The sequence below is a fragment of the Hyalella azteca genome, unplaced genomic scaffold (genome assembly GCF_000764305.2).
Source record: "Hyalella azteca isolate HAZT.00-mixed unplaced genomic scaffold, Hazt_2.0.2 contig10335, whole genome shotgun sequence".
NCBI lineage: Eukaryota > Metazoa > Arthropoda > Malacostraca > Amphipoda > Hyalellidae > Hyalella > Hyalella azteca.
The window spans coordinates 63,877-86,509 of NW_025940379.1; the positions used below are offsets into that span (position 1 = coordinate 63,877).

At 36.8% G+C, this 22,633-nt stretch overlaps 1 protein-coding gene across 1 annotated transcript; it reads right to left on the reverse strand.

The window, feature by feature from the left end:
* Positions 1-44: 44 nt before the first annotated feature.
* Positions 45-22,625, reverse strand: LOC108682345. Its single transcript, XM_047882399.1, has 9 exons — positions 22,599-22,625; positions 19,594-19,695; positions 15,402-15,510; positions 14,650-14,807; positions 13,948-13,999; positions 13,777-13,854; positions 12,786-12,894; positions 6,657-6,782; positions 45-396 (listed from the first exon to the last, which is right to left on the reverse strand). The coding sequence occupies exons 1-9, from the start codon at positions 22,623-22,625 to the stop codon at positions 45-47; spliced, it is 1,113 nt and encodes a 370-aa protein (XP_047738355.1).
* Between the last annotated feature and the right edge of the window lie 8 nt (positions 22,626-22,633).

Consider the following 22,633-nt stretch of genomic DNA (forward strand, 5'->3'; position numbering starts at 1 on the left):
ATCGTCTTAACCTCCGCCATGTAGAGCTCCGGATTGTCACGACCTCAGCCATGTAGAGCTCCGGATCGTCTCGACCTCCACCATGTCGAGCTCCGGATCGTCTCTACCTCCGCCATGTAGAGCTCCGGATCGTCACGACCCCGCCATGTAGAGCTCCGGATCGTCTCGACCTCCGCCATGTCGAGCTCCGGATCGTCTCGACCTCCGCCATGTAGAGCTCCGGATCGTCTTAACCTCCGCCATGCAGAGCTCCGGATCGTCTCTACCTCCGCCATGTAGAGCTCCGGATCGTCTCGACCTCCGCCATGTAGAGCTCCAGATCGTCTCGACCTCCGCCATGTAGAGCTCCGGATCGTCTCGACCTCCGCCTTGTAGAGCTCCGGATCGTCTCTACCTCTGCCATGTCGAGCTCACTATCGCTCAAAGTGAAGAGTTGGTGATCCAAAAAAACTGTGTGGACTCTCATCGTTGACTTTTTGCCATTGGAAGAGACGTCCGAAAAGACGCGTGTTCCCTCCTGTTTGTTGTTTTTATACGTCACTGTGGCCTACCTTAATTTACAGGAGAAAAATGATGGGGAATTCACCACCGGAAATTTTCCTTCAGCGCTTGGATGAGGATTATTTTTTCATCTTTCATCCACTGATATAACGTGATAGGCTAGAAAAAGCTTTTCTACGAAATCACATGTTCACATCTATTAAAGAGAATTGGGCTCATCATTCCATTTTCAATGAGTAAAATGCATATCGATGCTTTAGTTTCGAGGGCAAAAATATAATGATGTAATAAATGGAGAGACTTTCTAAATATGAGCTAAATACAAACTAAATAATTAATATAATCCCTTTGAAACAATTAAAATATATTTTTTATTTCATTTTGCTTGTCTTCGGTTCCTATTCAAAAGACTCCTTTGAATGAGCCTGAATCCTTCTTTAGGAGATATATGTTTAACTTCTAAAACCAATTATAACTTTCGTGGAACAAATCGTGTCCTCGGCCTCAAATGTGCTTTTTCTTAACGCTGAAAATAACGGATCCCAGAAAATTGTGGGAAAGTTAAAGCAATTGAGCCCGCCAAGACTATTATACGTTATTTATCTCTCAAAATAAAATTAAATAAAAAAATTTTGTCGTGAGTGATATTCCACACTCAAGGGAGTGATGAAGAACCAGAAATCTGTTAACTCATTCAAGATCGTGACAATAAACTATAAATTTTCTCCTCATTGATTAAAGCTGAACTGAAGATCATTCGTTGCACATAATTCGACTTCTTTCTTTAAAGATCAACTTGGGGCCCACTTCTGCTCGGGATAATTCAGGCATAACATCTGATTCACACATTCGTTTATTGATGACACATTCTTGAAAATTCGCTGCATTCATTCAAATGAATTAATACCGCTTAAAAAGTAATAATTAAATGCTACACACATAATTTCGGTTACAGAATCACTAACGAAAGTATCTAAAAAGTATTTATTATTCAAGTAATTAAATTTACTTATAGCAGTACGTTTTCATTAACGATAGATAAATTTAATTTGAGTTTTCTCTGATTTTCTGTTATATATTCTTCATTCACGCAGTTCGAATTTGTGAACGATCTAACGATTTAAATTTGACCAGAACACGGGCGTCATTTCTTCAGCCTCCACGCGACGAGCTGTCCAACATTTTAGGGAACGCAGCGGCTGTGAGGCGACGGAGCCTTGAATTAGTATGCATGGAAAGCTCAGGAACATCGCCTTGATGGAGGCACGACTGAGTTCTCTGCCTGAATCTGGATGACACTTCCCGGCTGTATTGTTTAGCTGGAGCAGGCCACTCACATCAAGGGCTTGTACAATGTGTATTACTGACGGTAATTCAATTCTAATTGTGCAAAATATTATGTCGTTATTTCAACAGCAAGACGAATGTTTGAAAACTCGACCATGAACTCATAAAAGATATATAAACCTAATCTTCATCACATTTTACTGTTCATTATCGTGATATTTTAACCCGATATTTCAAGGTCAATGTTTGGTTCTTCTTTATATTGAGACCTCGAAATGCATTCACTATATTAATTGAGATACACTTTGAGTCTTTACGAACTTCAAATGCATACTTGTGCGTGAACATCGCCGGAATATTCATCATCAGAATAATAAAAATGAGGGGCATTAATTACTTTCAAGTAAGCATGCATAACTGCAGGCAACCTTGTAATAAAGCGAAGGTGTTAAAGTCGAGCAAATCAAAAGATAATCGATAATTTTTCATCTATTAATAATTTATGACTCATCTTTAATTTTTAATTATCTAAGAATTTTTCCTTTCGCTCCATTTATACCACTGTTGACTCTTCAGTATTTTTATTAATCGTTCAATAATTCTGCACGCTCGTTTGATTTCCGTGGCTTATGTTTTATTACAGCCATACGTGGACATGCATAGCTTCCTCTTTTGCAGCTCAGTAGTGTGAAAACCCATTACATTGCAAGTGTTACATTGTTTGTAAACTTTTGAAAGGATGTAAATTTATTTATCTGTAAAATAATTGGATTGTAATAATCATAAATTCCTTTATTAAGTTCACACACCCCAGCCGAATTAATAATAATAATAAACTACATAAGATTATATTCAATTGCTCATGTAATTTTATGAGGGTACGTGTAAACCCAAAAAAAAATTAAATAAAGGTTCGCAAATAAAAATAAAATTCCTCTCTACAGCTTAGTTGCTGGTTGCTTGTGATGCGACTGTAGTATTTTCGCTGATGCGATAGATCGTCACAGGAAAATGTCTATAAAATTAGTCCAACAGAAGACTGGTGCCGCAATAAAAGCAGGCTAACATCGGCTCTAAGGGCCAATGTTACGGAAGGCAATTTGTTTGTGCAGCTCGCGCGCCAAACGAGGCCGCGAAACTGTAACTTGTTCGCCCGGCAATGACACTTGAGTTGATCATTTCGAGGAACACATTCAAAGTGTTTATCCTTCTTTTTCCTGTCATTTTTCTTTTTGTGGGCTGTCATTGATTAAAAATGGGGGTATGTGGAAGATGTTAATCATGGTTCAATTGTAACTGTTGCTATTAATGAAGGCTACTGATCAATATAATACAGGCTGCGGAATCAGACATGATGTTCCCATAAAATTGAGCAACAAACTACATTGCATTTTAAAGACGAATATATTCGATCAGTGAATGTATCATTTTTTCGCGTTAAATTACGTTTTTCCAAAAATTGTTGATTTATTTACGTGATATTAGATCCTTAATGTCACAAGATTTTAAGTTTTTTTTTTCTTCATAAATGAGAAGTGCCAATAATGCTCTATAGAAGCTTTATTACTATTTCAGGTGGCATCATTCTGCTCTTATCAAAGTTCCTGGACTTTCATCTTGGCCTTTGACCACACGGACAAATATCGACGTTACTCCGCACAAACTGGAAGATCTTAAAAAAACTGACAAATAAACTGATTTTTTCCCTAAATTTTTATTTTTTTTTGTTATGTAAACTCTTTCGTAGCTCAATGCGTTTCATAGATTAAAGTGCCATGATATTAATTTTCGGAGCAAGTTACAGGGAATTGAATCAGCCACACGCTTCTTGTGGGATTAAAGAGAAGGATCATTTTCGATTATGGAATATATGTTTTTTATTTCTGAATTTTTCTCAGAACGTACAACAAATCTACCTATGCATTAATATACTCTAAACGTGCGCGTCTATCTGGCGTACGTTGCAGTTTTTCCTTCATTAATAACGCATTTTATAGTGTGTGACAATTGACAAAAATACTACATTTAAAATAATATTTCATTGATTCTCATAAATACGCATCAAAGTTGCACGTCTCTCAGAAAAGAATTTACGAGTCTCTTTCGAATGAGGTTGAGAGTCGGTAATATTTTACGGTATTTTTAAAACTGTATGTTATGTTAACTGAAGTTATTTTAACAGTTATGTTAAATTAACAGCAATGTTTCATATTCACGCAAACAGGAAATCAGTCTCACGGTCGTTACTTAACTGGGCTCGTCATTACGGAAGCAAGACGAGCAGACATGACTTCGTTTGTCACGGCCGACCAGCCCTGGGCCTATACTTTCAAAAAAGCTAAGAGATCGTAAGTTCATCAGCCAATCATTGACGGCCTATCAAGCAAAATCCACCAATCATAGACAAAAAAAATAGAGCGTAACTACTTACGTTCACTTAGCGAGTTTTGAAAGTATGACACCTGTGATATTTTGGCTGCTCGTGTAGTTACCAGCACGCAAAGAGGCTAAATGTCCGCAAGCCACGTTATTACCTCGGTTTATGTTTACATTATATTTTACTCTCATGTGATCCATCGACGTCTGAACCGTCAACAAGTTTGATTTGAACGCCAACAATTATTTATACATTATCGCATTTTTTAGTAAATACGAGACAAGATTGAATGAATGATTGCCATTTGACTTCTAATCATCACCAATTTCACGATGCCTACTCTTTCAACTGTTTAAATAACATTTTCGGTTCAATTTAGAAACGAAGAGAAACAAGATTTTGATCCAAGCCATCAAAATATTTACTTCAAAGCCATTCACAGCAAAGAAAATTTTGAGCTAGGTAACCTAGAAGATGAAAACTGTTGAGGCGGCGCTCGGCAAAAATAAACCTTAAAGCCATGTTAGTTTTTGATGGCAAACGGGCTATGTGCTGACGACGTAACGCGCACCACGATATCAGGCTCATAGTAACCGAGATTACTTTTTATTGACACCCGAGCGTTTATGGCCTACTCTTGATACGCTCTTTTTCCACAATATTGCCAGTGCTGCTTTTGAGAGTCATAGCAACCGTAGGATCTCAGTAAGAACCGTTGCAGTACGATGCGGTGCATCAACATGGAATATCGTGGTCGAGTTTACTATGGTTATCCAAAGGACGATCAATACTAGGAGAAATTATTCTTATTTTGTCTGATGTTAGGTTCAGCATTGAAAAGTTTTCAGGTTGGTTTGAATAGAAAAAGGAAACTAGCACAAGGAGAAATTTAGAAAAAAAATGTTTTCAATCTTATATGAAGCAAATGATGGTGAATTCAGGTTTCAATGCTTGACCTCATGTATAAATAAAATAGTTCTATTATGCGTGTACATTACTCTCGGTAATTCTGCAGTTAATTCTTCAAAATCACAAGGAAATCGAATTTACAATTCGCAAGTTTTTCTACCAAGAAATATCCTCGAAGCCGATAAATGTGAATTAGATACTCATGATGAATAAGGTCAAAGAATAGTGTAAGCGGCTTAAAAGACATCGAAACTGACTAAAAATGTTTGCGAAACGGTCATTTTCCCAGAGAAGCTGCGTGGTATGCTATGGCTGAAGAATGAAGCCATGCGCGGACAAGCCGATTATTATGACTGCGTTGGCCAAATGAGGGTATGAGGTACAGATAAAAAGATCAAAATCATAGAGACATAACAGATTTTTGGTTGAGCTTATGCGTGCCAACTGCATCGGCTTGCGGATTGGTTTGATATCCTTGCGCGCGCGATGTTTTCCAACCTTTCTCATATGAGCTTTACTGCTGCTATCGCAAAAGCATATACTGATTTTCATGCTAGGAATACATGATTTCGAAGTGAGTACTCTTGCGCATCTATCGCAAGCAAGCTGCGAAGATGAACGTTCTTTATAAATAATTAAATATAACTTTTTTGTCAAGGATCCCATACAAGTTGGTCAATATTGCCAGGTTCGTTAGTGCAGGATCGCTGGACTGATAAATGTTGTCTCTGATTTCCAACAAGCTTGCTTAGGTCATTTGGTTGAGATTTGTCGCTGTCACTCTGATATCTAATCATCTCTTCCGAGGGATCATGACAACCCCATGCACAAAACAGGTAAAGTGATAACTAAAAGGCATTGTCCATTTCTGAAACTTTGTCTCCTTAATTCATAGGTAAGAAAATATGAAACCTGAATTTTCGATTTGTTATGTAAGAATTTATTCAAACAGTGGAAGTTAAAGCTCCTGTAAATTTCAAAACTGTTCTTGATCGGGGATCCTTAAACGCGTGTTTTGAAACGAGTCATTCTCTAAGTTTCTTATTTTAAGTTACAAAATTATTAACAGGGTTTGGGATGACACGATTCAGGATGAAAGGACTCAGAATGACGATATTTAGGATGATAGGATTTTGTACGACAAAATTCGGAACATATCGGATTCTCAAAAACGTGTGGATTGATACAATACACAGCTGATAATGGCCGTGAAAATTCAACAAACACTCGGATTGTACAGGAATATCCTTTACTTCACCTGCATTTCCTTCCTTCACAGTCATCTTTTCCTTTGAAGGTATCCCTCATATCACAGATATCCTCCCTTTCAAATTACCATCGATAAAATGTCAACACAGTACCTGAGAGTATCCGATTTCACCATTACTTTTTTTTTGCTTCAGAAATATCGATATAAGTAGCGATTTGTTATTTTGCAGTGATTATTTATGTTATTTCTTAGATTAGTGGCAATGCTCAGCCCCTTTGGCCTGCGACGCGCGCAACACGATCTTGCTAATATTAATCGTATAACGTCAGTTGCTGACCAACACCCCATGAGAGATGGCCACCCAGCACTGACGTTAGACTCTCGTGTACAACCTCTGCTTCTGCTATTCGTATGCGTGACATACCATCACTGATAACTACACCAGCACCACCACCACCAGTAACAACACCACTAGGAACACCACCACCAGTAACAACACTGAACAATGGAGAAACGAATTGAAGTTTCATGAGATATTGAGGTAACTGAATGACAACATACATCAATATTGATACATATAATACTGTTCCAATTGATTCCCTAATTACAGATGCATGTCATCAAGAATTAATGTCCAATCGTGCAAAACGAATTTCAGAATTCAGAGTAGCATTCCTAACCACTCGTCGGATAAATGAGGTGTTCCGTCTCTTTTTATTATGGTTATTTCTTTATTAAAAGAAGATAAACCACGTCACCTTCTTCAGCCAGACGAAATTGCCTTAAATTATTTTATTCAACGCAAGGTAATCTAAATAAATTTCACCGAAGTATAAATAAGAACAAACTAATTTGAGAGAGGACAAGAAAGTAGAGAGACAATCATCAAGTAGAGAGACGGTCAAAAAATAGATAGACATAAATAAAGTAGGGAAACAATCATCAAGTAGAGGGATGGTTAGAAAATAGATAGACATAAATAAAGTAAGGAGACAATCATAAAGTAGAGAGATGGTCAGAAAATAGAGTGGCCATAACTTCCTACAGTAACACTCCCAGTAGATTTAAAATGTTAGCTCAATGGCGATATCAAACACAAAAATTCTCAGCTGATGTTTCAAAATTCAGAAGAACAGAGAAGTTGAGGTTTCAAAATTAGGTCAAAAAGTTTCTGTTATTATTCAAAGAAATCAGTGTTGCATTGAGGAAACGAATATAAGTCAATTGATCCGAGCATCTAATTTCATGTGTTAACATTACCAATCAAATTTAAAAGAAATTTACTACATGATAATAAAGTGGCTTGTTAATAGAAAGAAAAATTTATGGTCCAGCACAAGATGAGTGAAGTCTACGATGAAGAGTGATCCCAACGCAGCCATCCGTCAAACTTATTGAGTCTGGAGGCAATAAAGCGCTGCTGGCAATGCCTTGTTGAGGCCTCGAAGCGTACAGGCACTTCCAATAACACGATATTATAGTGTCGACAATTGGTTTAAAATACGATCGTGGATTTCAAATTCTTAATTTCGAGTAGACATTGAATTGTGGTCACACAAGCTTAAATCGGTTATATTGTTTATACCTGACAACGCTAACGAAATTTTTTATGCTATTTCAGCGATTTCCATAACAAGTGATCGCACTTGGAGCGAATCATTAGATTCATTTTAAATTGAAAATAGATTTACACATTATATCAAGATTATACTAGAAAACAAAATATATTATTGGATGATGACGATATTACAACCAAGCTTAACAAATCATACAAATTTGGGAGCTGTGAATTGTGATTCAGGTCAAAGAGAATGATTTTGTGGAACTGAGATACGACATAAGTCGTAATATTGAATTATATTAAAAATAAACCTCTATGTGTCATATTCTTACATGCCTCATCTTAATCAAAAATTATGCAGGGGCAGTAATTTCATTGAGATAATCGTGTTTTCAGAGTGTCACAATAACTTTTAAATATTTAAATGCTCCAAACAGCGAGACATAAACTCAACTCATTTGTTACCTGTGTCGTTAAGTATTAAAACTGCAGCCCAATGTCCAGCTTACTACAGTGGCACAAAAGTGGACGGTCGACAGCGGTCATGAATTTACGCCTTGATTATTTTTCCATACAGCGCCTGTCACCCTAGAGTCTGGGCTCATATTTTACGCTGGCTTGAGGCCAAATTTGGTAGCGGCCATATTTATGCTCCACCGTGTTCAATTGGGCGCGAGAATTTGAAGACTTGACTGCCACGTGCAATAAGATTCAAACACAGCGAGGGATTCACTACACTTGGCTATAGACAAGATATTTTTGAAACTCAAAATTGATTTTCTTTTTTACCTCAAAAAATATACTAGTTATATTAAATATTATATGATTTGCTTTCAATGAGTGAATTAAGTTACGTAAATGATTGACTAAACTTATAGTCAAGTTATGGTATGGGCAAAGCAATCAATATTACATTAAATGTAAATATTAAATTAATTAATTTATAAATATTTTATGTATATATATGAATATATTTTACATAAATATTTTATCTATATGAAATGACCGAAAAAAGAGGAAAATTTAGAATTGAGATCATTACTTTTATTGAGAACATAACGTTGTTATGTCACAGTTAATAAAAATTAGAAACTTTTATAATTAAACATCTTTAGTGTTTTCTGGTATAATTTTTACTTCTATAGTCACAGATGCAATGACAAATTTTATCCAAAAATAATACTAGTCACACTTTCGTCGCACAATCTACCGATGATCATTTAAAATACTTCACGATGATGCGTGCGTTTCCTGCTATAAAATACGAAACTAAATTCTCAACTAACTGGTTCTTCCATCTTGTGGAATAGTGTCATTTTCAGAGCGCCGAAGCTACTGATGCAATAAATCAAGCGTTTAATGGAGATGGAAGGCGTCCAGAAGGGCTCCAATTGCTCAAGTTCTCCCATGCATCATTATCATTGTTTATAATTGACCCAGCAGCGAATGATGGACTCTGATGCTTGCAGCCACAATTGATGTACATGTTTGCGATGTTACAGCTCTCAATTTGGTACTACTCTCATTATACGGAAAAATTATTCATTTAGACATAAGACTCGAACGAACGATATTAGGCTTTTTATTTTAATCGTAATAGAAATTCTGTTGTGTTTATTAGAAATTATGTTCCGTTTTAATGTAACGGAGACAGAGAAGATTAAGTTTGTAGCGCGTCGATTTCCGAAGAGAATGTTTTGTATTAGACTGATGGAATTAGCATGAAAGTGACAGTAAAATTGCTCTATGAAGCATTATTTGCTACTGCAAACTGGGTTCAACCTTATTTCCTATTAACCAATTTGACTTAATGCACGCCAAGGGCCCTAATTTGTAACATTAATGCATTCAGTGTCACCTCTTTGGTCTGACCCAATATTTTAGGGTGTCGGCCAACAAATGTGTCGTTGACACATTTATTATTCTTGGCATTATTGCCGGCCTCTGTGCCTCTCTTTGCGTTCTAACGCTTTAAGCTTATCTTATACCCTTTAGTTGGGCGGCCAGTGTTTCATTTCTTTTGTACCTGCGCCCATTAACATTTTATTCCTGCAAGACTTTCATGCCACTTCTGAATTCTGCCAGCGGCATTAATTTAGAAGGTTAGTAAGTTAAATAAGTATTGCCTAATAAATTGAAATTAACTTGGATCTCATTCAGAAATTAAATGAAATGGATTCAATGGCGTGTTTGTAAATCAACTCCATTCCTTTTTTCACAGTATAACTCCGGATTACACTTCACCAACTCTCTTGCCACGTAATCGCTGCACGTCAACGGTTGCCAGCTAGCCTACCTATGCGTCATCTGTGCTCAATTTAATTGTTTGAAGAGGTTAGCCTGGGAATGCGATTATGAGACCACTTTCTTATCATGCGCCGCTCAAGTGGAAATGGTGAATATAATTGTTTGAATTGTTGAATTTTGTTAAAGACCCAATTTTAGCGTCTAGACTCGTCTTAGTAACGCCCAGTGCTCTCTCGTTCCGGGTTGCACTTCAAGAAGCGTGACTGTATTTTCGCAATTTACGACACCGCTGAATTCCAAGAATAATCCTGTGGCTTTCAAATAAAATTTTGATTTGAACTTTTATGTGTGTCTATTTTCCAACAATTAAGCAGAGAAGAAAAATAGTTTCGTAAAAAAATAGATTTCAAAAATATATCTTTCGGAGAAAGCAAATTAAGACGGGAGACAGTACATTCTCCATAAATAATTTTCATTTCCATCCCCGAAAACTTCCCATAACAAAAAAGATAACTTCCCATCCCTAAAAAGACGGCTCCATTTGAATTTTTCTTAGCGCCAAGTATTTCAAGCCTGTTTCTTGACTACCCCGAGAAAGGAAGTCTGAATTGAATAGTATAATTTTGAGTCCTTTTTAGCAAACACATTTCACTTTATTGTGTATTCATTTTGGGTGTGATTTGTATTTCTTATATGTCAGTTCTGAATTCCCTACGATTCTAATTTTAGATAGAAACTTCACTTTTTTGCCCGGGTTCAAATATCGTTAATCATAAATAAAATATCAACTTTTGAAAAAAACTTTGACAACAGTCTGAACTAAGAAGAGTTCGACACAAATATTAGAGAATTAATGAAACTCCGATTCAAAGTTGGAATTTATACGCGCGAGTCAAGTTTCATGAATGGCTTAGCATGACATTTCCTTGCTGAAACTTGCATGAGGAACAACTTAATGCTCGACTACAACGGATGATCAGGTTTAACATTACTGGGATTACACAACCCACTTTATAAGTCTTGCTTTAGCTACGATGACGACATTCACTTCATCGCATCGCCGTCTTTGCTTTTTTGTGCGTTACACTGTTGTAAAGAATACTACCAAGAATTTCTCAATCTGATTCGTCATTGTCCGTCTCACTCTGACCAATTCGTCATTTACATAAAAAATTGAAAGCAGAAGGAAGAAACTATTACGAATTATTTTTGCAAACTATCGAAGAATAAATTTTGATATACATTACTTAACTGTAAATGTTCTGTATTAAAACACTATTGGTACCCATGCACAATCTTTGCAGTGCACTTTAATGAACCCAGATAGTCCTTCTCAATTACATTGACTGAGAAGAATTATTTCTTTTGCAATTGAAATTTTTTGTCAGCATTTTCAATGATAACTTTTGTGCAAAACACTTTAAACCGATATTCGTATTTCAAACAAATTTGGTCGACTCTAAATCTATCAATAAAATTATTTAACATTTAATAATTTCACTCAGCGTAATTTTTCAGAAGTTTTCAGCATGTCAGGTAGTGTAGCACCAATTAATGCGATAAGATTTTCAACTTGCTCAACATACCGACTTAATTGCTGCTTTATCAGCACGCACGCATGCGTCCGTACAAAGGGAATCTTTCTTCTACAAGTTTTGCGTTGCCATATTAACCGTTTTAATTACGATTAAGCTTACCTTTATGTATAAGCCATTCAATGTCAAACATAAGATCACGTTAACTATTCTCAGTGGGAGGATCAACAAGGAAGATTGTAATCACCATCTATTAATTAAGGTAAATTAAAGTCGAGGCAAACAAAATCCTCGCAGATTTGGTTTAATCGGTTAATTGTTCGAGATTTGACAAAATTTACATGTAAAGTATTATCATTTCCTCGAATTGTGATTATTTTATTGAATTTGCCCCAAATTCAAGTGGCTTCAATAGTTTCTGCGTACATGAATCGGATCTTTTTTGCACGTTTCGCCTTCTTCGGACAAGCTCGTACTGTGTGATCAATTAGATGATATTTGTTAAAAGGTTTGGGTGGTTGAAATCTACTCAAACTTGAACCAACACATGAATTTATTATTTTCAAACAAGCTCAAAAACAAAGATACAGTAACATTTGAATAATTTATTGAAAGATTCATATTGTATGTACAATGATATTAAAGACACTGAAATGCAGATATGCCAATGCATGCTTGGATGAATAATTTTTATTTGCTGTCATTCCTTTATCAGCATTCCAAATAAGGTGGTAGTTCAATAAAGTTCAGTAACAAAATTTCAGCAACATTTTACGCCCATTGTATTAATTTTGTATAATTTCGTAAAAATTGTGCTCATTTATAATAAAAATTGTGAAAATTTTTCTCAACATCATTAGCAAAATCTCCCGTGTAGTGTAAAAGATTTGCTCAGAAATTAAATAAAATGACATATAGTTTCCATCAATCGTACATAGCCAAGCACAGGTTGCTGAGTCCCTGCTGAATTAAAGGATTAAAATAATTTTAATTGGTCTCACATGTCTGTCTTAGTTAATATTATCCATTATAATTCATTAAATTCAGTGACTGCGTTTAATCTCGTGTTCGATAAATTCGAAATTTAATTAAACAAGAGTAAATTTACAAGTTGAATGGTATTCAATTTACAAACAACAAAAAAAATTGCCGCGTCACGAACGCAACGAGTTGCTGATGATGGAGAGAAGCAATAAAAATGCGACGCCCGCCATCGAAGGACAAATCGTGTGGTCCCCTGACACCTTCATCGCCGCCAGCGTGTCCCCTGCAGGGCGGCAAAAATAAATATTTAAGAAAACTTGATTTCTACTGAAATTTGTGAAATGTACAAATGTAAATGTATAATATGAACAGGAATTTCAATTTAAAAATTTGCGTCATATTTTGCACTGACAATGGTGGTGAGAATGTATCAATGGATTAATGTGAAAAAATGTTGTGTACGATACAATGAATAAACGAGAGATCATTCACAGATAACAACCTGGATGAGAACTGAGCATATACTTAAATCTCAAAATCAGGAATTTAGAAGCAAAGAATACAGACAGAATATTAACAATTTCTTTAAGAATGAAAAAGTAGGAACCTGATTTACAGTAGGTACAGTAACAGTTACAGTGTCTGTAGGAACCTGATTTATTGTTCTTTTTCCTACTTCGGTAAAGCATCTGAGACTATGGCTAAGGAATTGAGAGTTTTGATCAATAAATATTGTCCAAATGTAATTCTGCAAGGGATATTGGTGAATAGTTTCAAAATCGGCTTGTTCTTCAAGTATAAAGATGCTCTCTTTTTTTTTAAGCGTTCGTCCCTATAGTTTATAAATACAGTTGTGCGCAGTGCGCAACAGCATACGTCGGTATGACGTGTCGCAATTTTTACACTAGGCTGGCGGAGCATAAGGGCAGATATTTCAGAACGGGAACAATACTTGCGCATCCTCCTCATTCAGCTGTGCGCGTCCATGCCGAGCAGTGCAATATTTCGGCAGTGCAATGTTACACGACAGGCGTTGCTGACCTACAGATTTTAGAATCCCTGTATATTTTTTAAAAGAAACCTAGTTTAAATGCAGCCTTTAGCTCTAATCCTCTTGAAATTGTAAATTAAATAGATACCCAGTTTGTAAATTGTAAATAGATACCCAGTATAATGTGCAGAGTGATGGAGGCGAACTGCGCGTTGGCGGGCGAGCAAGTGTAGTTGCCGCTGTCGGTGCGGCCAACCGACAGCAACGTCAGCACACTGCCGTCAGTAGTTGCTTCGACTGACACCTGAAGTGACAGAAGCAGAGTTTGCTGAAGTATAATGAAACCAACCGACAGCAACGTCAGCACACTGCCGTCAGTAGTCGCTTCGACTGACACCTGAAGTGACAGAAGCAGAGTTTGCTGAAGTAGTATGAAACAAACCGACTGTAAAAACAGCAAAGTTTGTGATGAAGTGATGGACGAGATGTTAGCAGAGTTTGCAGGACCGAGAGAGAACTAGTCTGGCGCTGCTTGATGAACTTAGTACATGGATGCTCTACTGCGTTTTTGTTGTCAGTTAAAGTTAATGAATCATTCAGTATATGGCAGCTTCTCGACTTTATCATAGTACTGTCTTATGCTAGCGCTCGCTCTCCTGCAGTGTTCAGGCTAATATGGTGTGTTCATATGGCAAAGCTCTTCCTACTTGTTGGTTGAGTTAGCTACGACATTTGGAGTCGTAATTCGGCAGTACTCGCGCCTTGATGCGTGCAGCGCAGCTTATCTTGATGTTTTACGACAGTTCTCTCGGCTTTGATATGGTAGAAGTTTATCACGCTACTTTCTCATTGCAGTTGTTGCAACTTTGCTGCGACTAGCATTACCGCGCCGTTAGCTTGTGGAGCTCAATGTCTCCGTACAGCCGTTGTTGATCATCACACAATAAATGTCAGCACCACTGCTGGCTTCGGTAAAGGGTAGTTACATGTTAGCTTTCACCTTTCTTTTGAGGTCATAGTTAATCATGGTACCGTTATAGCTCTCACCTTCCTATTGAGGTCATAGTTAATCATGGTACCGTTATGGTACCAGAAGACGTAGTCGGGAGGTTGCGTGTGGTTCTGCAGGACACACTCCAGCCTCACGCTGCTGCCCTCGTGCACGTAGCGCTCGCGCCCGCCCGCGATCACCGACGATGCTTCTGCTGGCACGGGAAGCGAACGTGTGTCAAAATTTAGACAAATATTAGATTGCATTATTCGAGGGTATTTGAAATTTAATAGGGTAGCAAATGATTTTTTGTGAACAATAGGGAACATTTACACTAACATAAATCAAGTGAATAATTTGCCGTGAGCACAACAATTCAGAAAACAGATTATGATATAACACTGTTATTGCTGCAGGTATACAATATCAAGTGTCTAGTGACATTTGTAAAAATGAGTGTACCATCGAAATTATTCAGAATATTTCGTTGCAAATCAAATTTTTTTTGTTTCGTCGTATTGGGGAATAATTTGCTTTAATTGATGTTTGATTTCTTTTAATTTTGATTTGAAATTTGTTTTCATTGATATTCGACATGTTTTCATTGATATTCAACATGTTTTCATTGATATTCAATTATTTTTCATTTATATTTAATTTGTTCTCTTTGATATTCAACATGTTTTCATTGATATTCAATTATTTTTCATAGATATTTAATTAGTTTTCATTGATATTCAACATACTTTCATTGATAATAAATTTCTTTTAACTGATCAAATGCTCCGCAGTCTGCACCGGCACTCACCGGTCACTGAGAGCCTCGCCACGTACACCATCGGAGGGTCGGTCGACAGCTGGCAGATGTACTCGCCTGCGTCGCGCGGCTGTACGTAGCGCAGGTGTAGCGTCCATTGCTGCAGGGTGCAGCGACATGTGCAGGTGGTGAATATAACGCCAATTCTGTTCACTTTTTTAACGAGTTCAATTATACACGTACATGTGGTGAATATAGCGCAATAATGTTAACTTTTAGATGATGTTAATTATACACGTACATGTGGTGAATATAGCGCCAATAATGTTAACTTTTAGATGATGTTAATTATACACGTACATGCGGTGAATATAGCGCTAATAATGTTGACTTTTTAGATGAGTTTAATTTGACACGTACATGTGGTAAATATAGCGACAATAATGTTAACTTTTTGATGAGTTTAATTATACACGTGCATGGGGTGAATATAGCAGAATAATTATAACTTTTAGATGAGTTTAATTCTACATGTACATGCGGTGAACATAGCGCCAATAATGTTAACTTTTAGATGAGTTTAATTCTACATGTACATGTGGTGAACATAGCGACAATAATGTTAACTTTTAGATGAGTTTAATTATACACGTACATGTGGTGAATATAGCGACAATAATGTTAACTTTTTAACGAGTTTAACTATACACGTACATGTGGTGAATATAGCGCCAATAATGTTGACTTTTTTAACGATTCTAATTATACCCGTATATGAGGTGAATATAGCGCTATAATGTTGAATTTTTTAACGAGTTTAATTATACACGTACATGTGGTGAATATAGCGCCAATAATGTTGACTTTTTTAACGATTCTAATTATACCCGTATATGAGGTGAATATAGCGCTATAATGTTGAATTTTTTAACGAGTTTAATTATATACGTACATGTGGTGAACAGAGCGCCAATAATGTTGCTTTTTTAACGAGTCTAATTATACACGTACATGTGGTGAATATAATATATTAACTTTTATATATTAACGCTAATAATATTAACTTTTAGATAAGTTTAATTATACAAGTACATGAGGTAAATATAGCGTCAATAATGTTGAATTTTTTAACGAGTCTAATTATACACGTACATGTGGTGAATATAGCGCTAATAATATTAACTTTTAGATGAGTTTAATTATACAAGTACATGAAGTGAATATAGCGCCAATTCTGTTCAATTTTTTGATGTATTTAATTCAACATGTACATGTGGTGGACATGACACCAATTCTGTTTAATTTTTTAATGAGTTCAATTTTAGATGCAAATGTAATGAACACGGTGCCAATTCTGTTCACGTTATGAATGAGTATAATTTAAGTTTTTATTTTGTATTCTGTGGCGTAAAATAATAATTACGACTAAAAATGGTGGCAAATTCAATTTTTGGAAACATATTCGTGAGCGAGCGCTCGAATTTGTAACTCATATTTTGTTCGTTACGACCGAGTGAAACCCTAAGTAGAATCTGTACCCTGAGTGGATAATTGGAACAAATCGCCTCCAAATAATAGATTTCTTAATTATGTTCACTTCCAGTACCTGTTAGTCGTTTATTTTCCAGTGACTCATTCAACGTAATTATAGATGATAGTTCATATACTCGTACTATCTTTAATTATACGGGCTAAGGGCAAAACCTAACATGTACCTGTAATATAATTATTGATAGTAGCAACAGATCTTTATTTAAATTTCATCAAAGCTCAACTGATTGGTCATCAAATATTCATCCTTAAATGAGTCATCAAGGGCTCGCTTATGATCATCAAACAAGTACTCAACACTTCATCACGTGTCACGCAAGTAATCAGCAATTGACTGTCGATCAAACCTAAAACTTCGTGTCAAGTGCCCGATAACTTATGCGAGCAAGCGCTTAATTGCCATAACAACTCAGGGCGTACCTTAAATGGTTAGTTAGGCTAGGTCATTGCCCTAGACGTGATATCTGTTGCACGACTGTTGGCTTTACTCTAATGATATCTTTTGCACGTCTGTTGTCTTTACTATGATGATGCCTTTTGCACAAATGATAGCATTTTTCCGATGACAAATTGTTGATTAACTCCACAATGGAGAAGAATTACTAAAGAGTGGTAAAAATTACGCGTTCATTAGTGTCTTCTCGCCATTTGCGTGTGCATTTCTTTAGTGTTTTAGTCAGCATATGCGTGATGTGCAAAGGCAAGTTACTTGATTTCGCTGAAAATATCTTGTCAATCTATAACTGATGAGCAGCAATGTTTTAGAAATTATTTTCTGCATTATAGCTTTAAAGTATATTGAATCGAACTACTATTAACACCGTGAGCGGTTGCCATCTCCAAAAAACATCATCTCCACTCAGAGATCTATATTATAAATACATTTTCCTAAGTAAAAAAAGTTAAATAAAATTTCTCTTCAGACAATTTTTCCGGCATTGCTTTAATACTCTTAGAATTTCCTTTACACTGGGGTAAATGTTAGCATTTCCCTAATAGTGAGGTGCCTGCTTGCATTCCCCTTGCACTTCAGTGTAATGAAAATGTTCCGGGAACTCAGTTATGCAACTCTTTGCAAGAGAGCGAACATATTTGTAGTTGTTATCTAACGCATAGATGCATATATAAAGTGGAACACTTATGTTATAGCTATCTTACACTGAGGTGCCTGCTTGCATTTCCCTTACACTTCTCCTCATTATTGATCATGTAACTGTGTAAGAGAAATGTTCCTGACCTCAGTTTGCACTTCCATGTAAGAGAGCGAACATATTTGTAGTTGTTCTCTAACGCTTAGATGCATGTGTAAAGTGGAACAGTTTTGTAATACAGCAATCCCTTGATTAACGCGGCTAATAAATCCCCGAGTTTTACCGTGTTAAGCAAAACCGCGCTAATCAAACTTAAGAATATATGGGAATAATTATAATGAATCCTCAAAAATAGCATAGGAAAGGAAAATTATGTAACTTGATAAAAATGAGCAGTAGATATGGCAGCGATCTTGACCAGTTGAAGGCTAACAAGTAACTAGCCCTTTACGCACTGAATTATGTTTCGAAAGTGAAAAAACAATCTGAATTACTTTTCAGATCACGCGTAGTCTTTGTGTTAAACTGGCAGTAGCGACGCGCCTACTCCATCGAACGTCGTTCGAACGAGTTCACAACATGTGATGTGACGCTACCGTCACACTCGCCGCTAGACTCCAAACATGTAATTACTCTCGGTAGAAGCTTTTATTTTCTGTGTGACGAATTCGTCACTCCAGGGCTTAAAGGGCTAGAGCACCGGCATGGCGCACTTACCGGCGAACGTTGCCGAACTCGATCATTCGAGTTATGAACGAGACAAGGCGCAGTTAAACCGACTCTGTAGTCAGCACGAGTGCCTACGGAACGGGACCTTATTTAAAGAATTATTGGCTGAAATTCATAAAGTAACAACATTTGGCGAATTTTTCCAAAAGTCGTAACAAAAGTAACAACATAAGATCTAATAAGCAAAAAGTAACACTTTTGTTACAAACGTAACACCTCTGGCTAGAGGCGGGAAAATGATGCGTTGTGAAAAAAAAGTCGCGCTAATCAAAACTGGCACCGCGTAGATTAAGGGTAGGTCGCAAAATTTTTTTCCGCGGTATTCAAAACCGTGCTAATCAAGGGATTGCTGTAGTTATCTTACAATGAGGTGCCTGCTTGCATTTCCCTTACACTTCTCCTCATTATTGATCATGTTACTCTGTAAGAGAAATGTTCCTGACCTCAGTTTGCACTTCCATGTAAGAGAGCGAACATATTTGTAGTTGTTCTCTAACGCATAGATGCATGTTTAAAGTCGAACACTTTTGTTGTAGTTATCTCACACTGAGGTGCCTGCTTGCATTTCCCTTGCACTTCAGTGTAAGGGAAATGATCCGGCCCTCAGTTTTGTACCTCAGTAAAAGGAAGCAAACAGTTTTGCACTAGCGCTAAGACTCAAGCTGAAGAAGTATGTATTTTGTTATAGTTATCTCACACTGAGGTGCCTTTTAGCATTCCTTTTACGTCGCGGAGCCTGCTTGTATTTCCATTGCACTTCAGTGTAAGGGAAATATTCCGGCCGTAATAAAATGTTCGCAAGGAAGCGAACATTTTTGCAGTAACGTTCAAATTCAAGCTGGAAATATAATGTTTTGTTATATTTATCTCACACTGAGATGCCTGTTGAAGTTAACAGAGAAGCGGTTGTCGCTGCTGTAGGTCTGCCGCCCCACCGTGATGAGGTGGTGGTCGCGACTTCGTATCCATGATACCTGGTGGACAACATACAACATGAAAAATAAGGGTTTTAGTTTAAAATTAATAATAGAGATTTGGTATTGATATGTTAGTGATAATGAGGAGATATGTTATTTAAATGGCATACCGTTGCGATGAAACTCCAACGTCGTATAGAACGCATTACAAATAAAATTTTTGCGAACATTTTAATTATTCGTGCATTCTAATTGTTAGTCAACTACTTTCCAGTAAAATCTCAAAAAATATAACACTTAATAACAAAAAATGTAGACAAATTTATCCGCATCAACCATTTTCTTGAATGATTCAATCACTGAACATGGAAAGCATTGAAAAATGATTTTGCTTTCTTGTCATTGGGCGAACCAAATTAATTTCACCCATGCAATCTTTGCTTGACGTCCAAAATGTACTCGCAATTTTTGAATCGCATTATTTATGATGATAAATCTTCACATTTACAGACGCATTGCAAATAAAATATTGCGTTTACTGCATTTCCCCTCCGCAAAGCCTATTTTATCGCGAGCCTCCGAAGCCAGCGGGTCATAATGCTGGAATGGTGATGAGAAAATAAAGCCAGGCCGTCAATGGTTTTGTTATTGCTAACCGTCCTGGAGGTGGGAGAACTTTTTCAACATTGTAAATCTGCTTATGTGCTTCAATTTCATTTCAAGGTATGTATGAAAAATGTAGCTTATTTCTACCAGTGAAGCATAATAGCATATTGTGGGGAGAATAGTTAAAAGTCTCATTCCAACATGAGGCATGAATAGAATAGAATAGAATTGTCGGCGTTGAAGAAATAGGCCTTTCTCCGTCAACAATTTTGTCATAATTTTTATTATTTATTATAGTTTTTGCACATCCTATTATACCGTCAAAAATATATGTATGAATTTTTAGAGCACTTCATAACTATCTTCAATGGCATGTATTCATGTAGGATTGTGTTTTCCTTTTTTTGAATGCATGGCATTATTGATAACATTCAAGCCGTTTATCGTTGCTCGGTCTTATAAGTGACGCTCGTTGTCACCATTTTCTTGCACGAGATCGTATTCGTGCAAGAAAATGCACGCATTCGCCTCAAGAAGGGGTCTATAACGAATGTTTTTCCTGCAAACAATTTGTGAATATAAGAATCAGAATATAATCTGTGCATGCTAGTAACTCCGTGTTACTCTGCCACACCGTGTTATTCTGCCCCGCCGTGTTACTCTACCATACAGTGTTACTCTGCCACGCCGTGTTACTCTGCTACGCCGTGTTACTCTGCCACGCCGTGTTACTCTGCTACGTCGTGTTACTGTGCCACGCCGTGTTACTCTGCCATACCGTGTTACTCTGCTACGCCGTGTTACTCTGCCATACCGTGTTACTCTGCTACATACCGCTGTCTCTTATACACATCTAGATGTGTATAAGAGACAGTGCCGTCAGTAGTCGCTTCGACTGACACCTGAAGTGACAGAAGCAGAGTTTGCTGTTGTAGAATGAGACTGAATTCGAATAACTCAAAGTTTTGGGAATGTGGAGTAATATATTAGTTCAGCACATTTTGAAATTAGCAATCCTAAAATTGAAGAAAAAAACTATTAAAATTTCAAAATACACAAAGTGGTAGCTACATTCACCAGATATTCAGGAGTTGCTAACTGTTCCAAAATTATTCATGCAATGATTTGCGACGTTAAACATTTCCCCATGGCAATAAAGTATTCGTAATACCAGAGAGTTCTCCCGCCAGGCAGCCCCAGAAATATCTAAATAGATCCCTGGATCGATGTAGGAGCTTTCCCTTATTCTTTGTTGAAGTTTGGTTGAGATGTGGCAGCTGACCGGCCACAACTTTGCTCTAAGTTTGGCTCATAAGATTATCAAAAAATACACTTATTTGAGCGACTGTAGTTAAGATTTGTTTTTTGTGCTTACAAATTATGGTGAATAACCATTGAGACATCGTACTTGGATAATTTTTGGAAGAAAAATATTAAGGGACATAACATGGATAATGTTTTCCCTAAAATTATTGCAATCTATGCCTGGGCCCCAAATACTTGATTTTTTAGTTGATCAAAACTTCTAATAACAGCTAACGTAGCAGTAATTTTGAAGAGTAATTAATTGATCCATTAATTCATGCGCAATAATTACTCCCTGTATTCCATGCGTTGATTTTTTGTTTTCCGAATTGACATACGAAAGGTAAAAATAATTTTTAGTGAAAAAAACACTTTTCAGAAAAGCACTCATAAACGAGCCAAGGCCACACGCTGGTCCGACTAACTCAAAGTGATTCACCACATAAAATCTCATACGACCACTTAAGCACAAGAATCGGCTTTCATGTCCCAAACAAGGCTCACCGTGCATCTTCATAGCTCTATTGGGGCTAAGAAGGGACCGGCGCGCTTCTATATTCATGAAGGATCCTGGCCAGAATGAAGGCCTCTAATGGCTAACTCCGCCAAAAGGAACTCAACTTGAATAGCCCATCAATTAGGCCTCTAAAATTCCTCTAAACTGCTGTGATCAGAGCGATATTTCTTGAGGATGATAATTAGGAAATATATTTTAACTCCCAACATTAACACCAGGTCGTGGAATTAATAAAACTTCAGATTTGCTCAAGAAACCAATTTTTATCGTTTTTGCCCTGAATTCCACTCGATAGTTGATCGTAGAACAACGACTTAAAGTCAATACATCTACTCGTATTAGCAATAGTGTAAATATGTAGAAGCCATTACATCGAAATACATAGACGCTATTATGTCTTTAGATAGAAGCAATTATTTCTCGTTCAAAGTTTGCTTTTCGCCTTGCTTTTAAACGAAAGAGTCGTGGTCATTCCTAGAGCCACCTAACGAGGTAATTGTTAATCACGTTACCATTATGAGGAAGCTCTCACCTTCCTATTGAGGTCATAGTTAATCATGGTACCGT

Excerpts from the sequence above, each read along its gene's own strand:
- LOC108682345 (XM_047882399.1), bottom strand. The coding sequence starts at position 22,625 with ATGATTAACTATGACCTCAATAGGAAG. Across the intron at positions 15,511-19,593 it reads ACTTCAACAGGCATCTCAGT|CAATGGACGCTACACCTGCG; the intron begins GTGAGATAAATA and ends TGCACCCTGCAG. Across the intron at positions 12,895-13,776 it reads CACTCTGCACATTATACTGG|GGGACACGCTGGCGGCGATG; the intron begins GTATCTATTTAC and ends GCCGCCCTGCAG.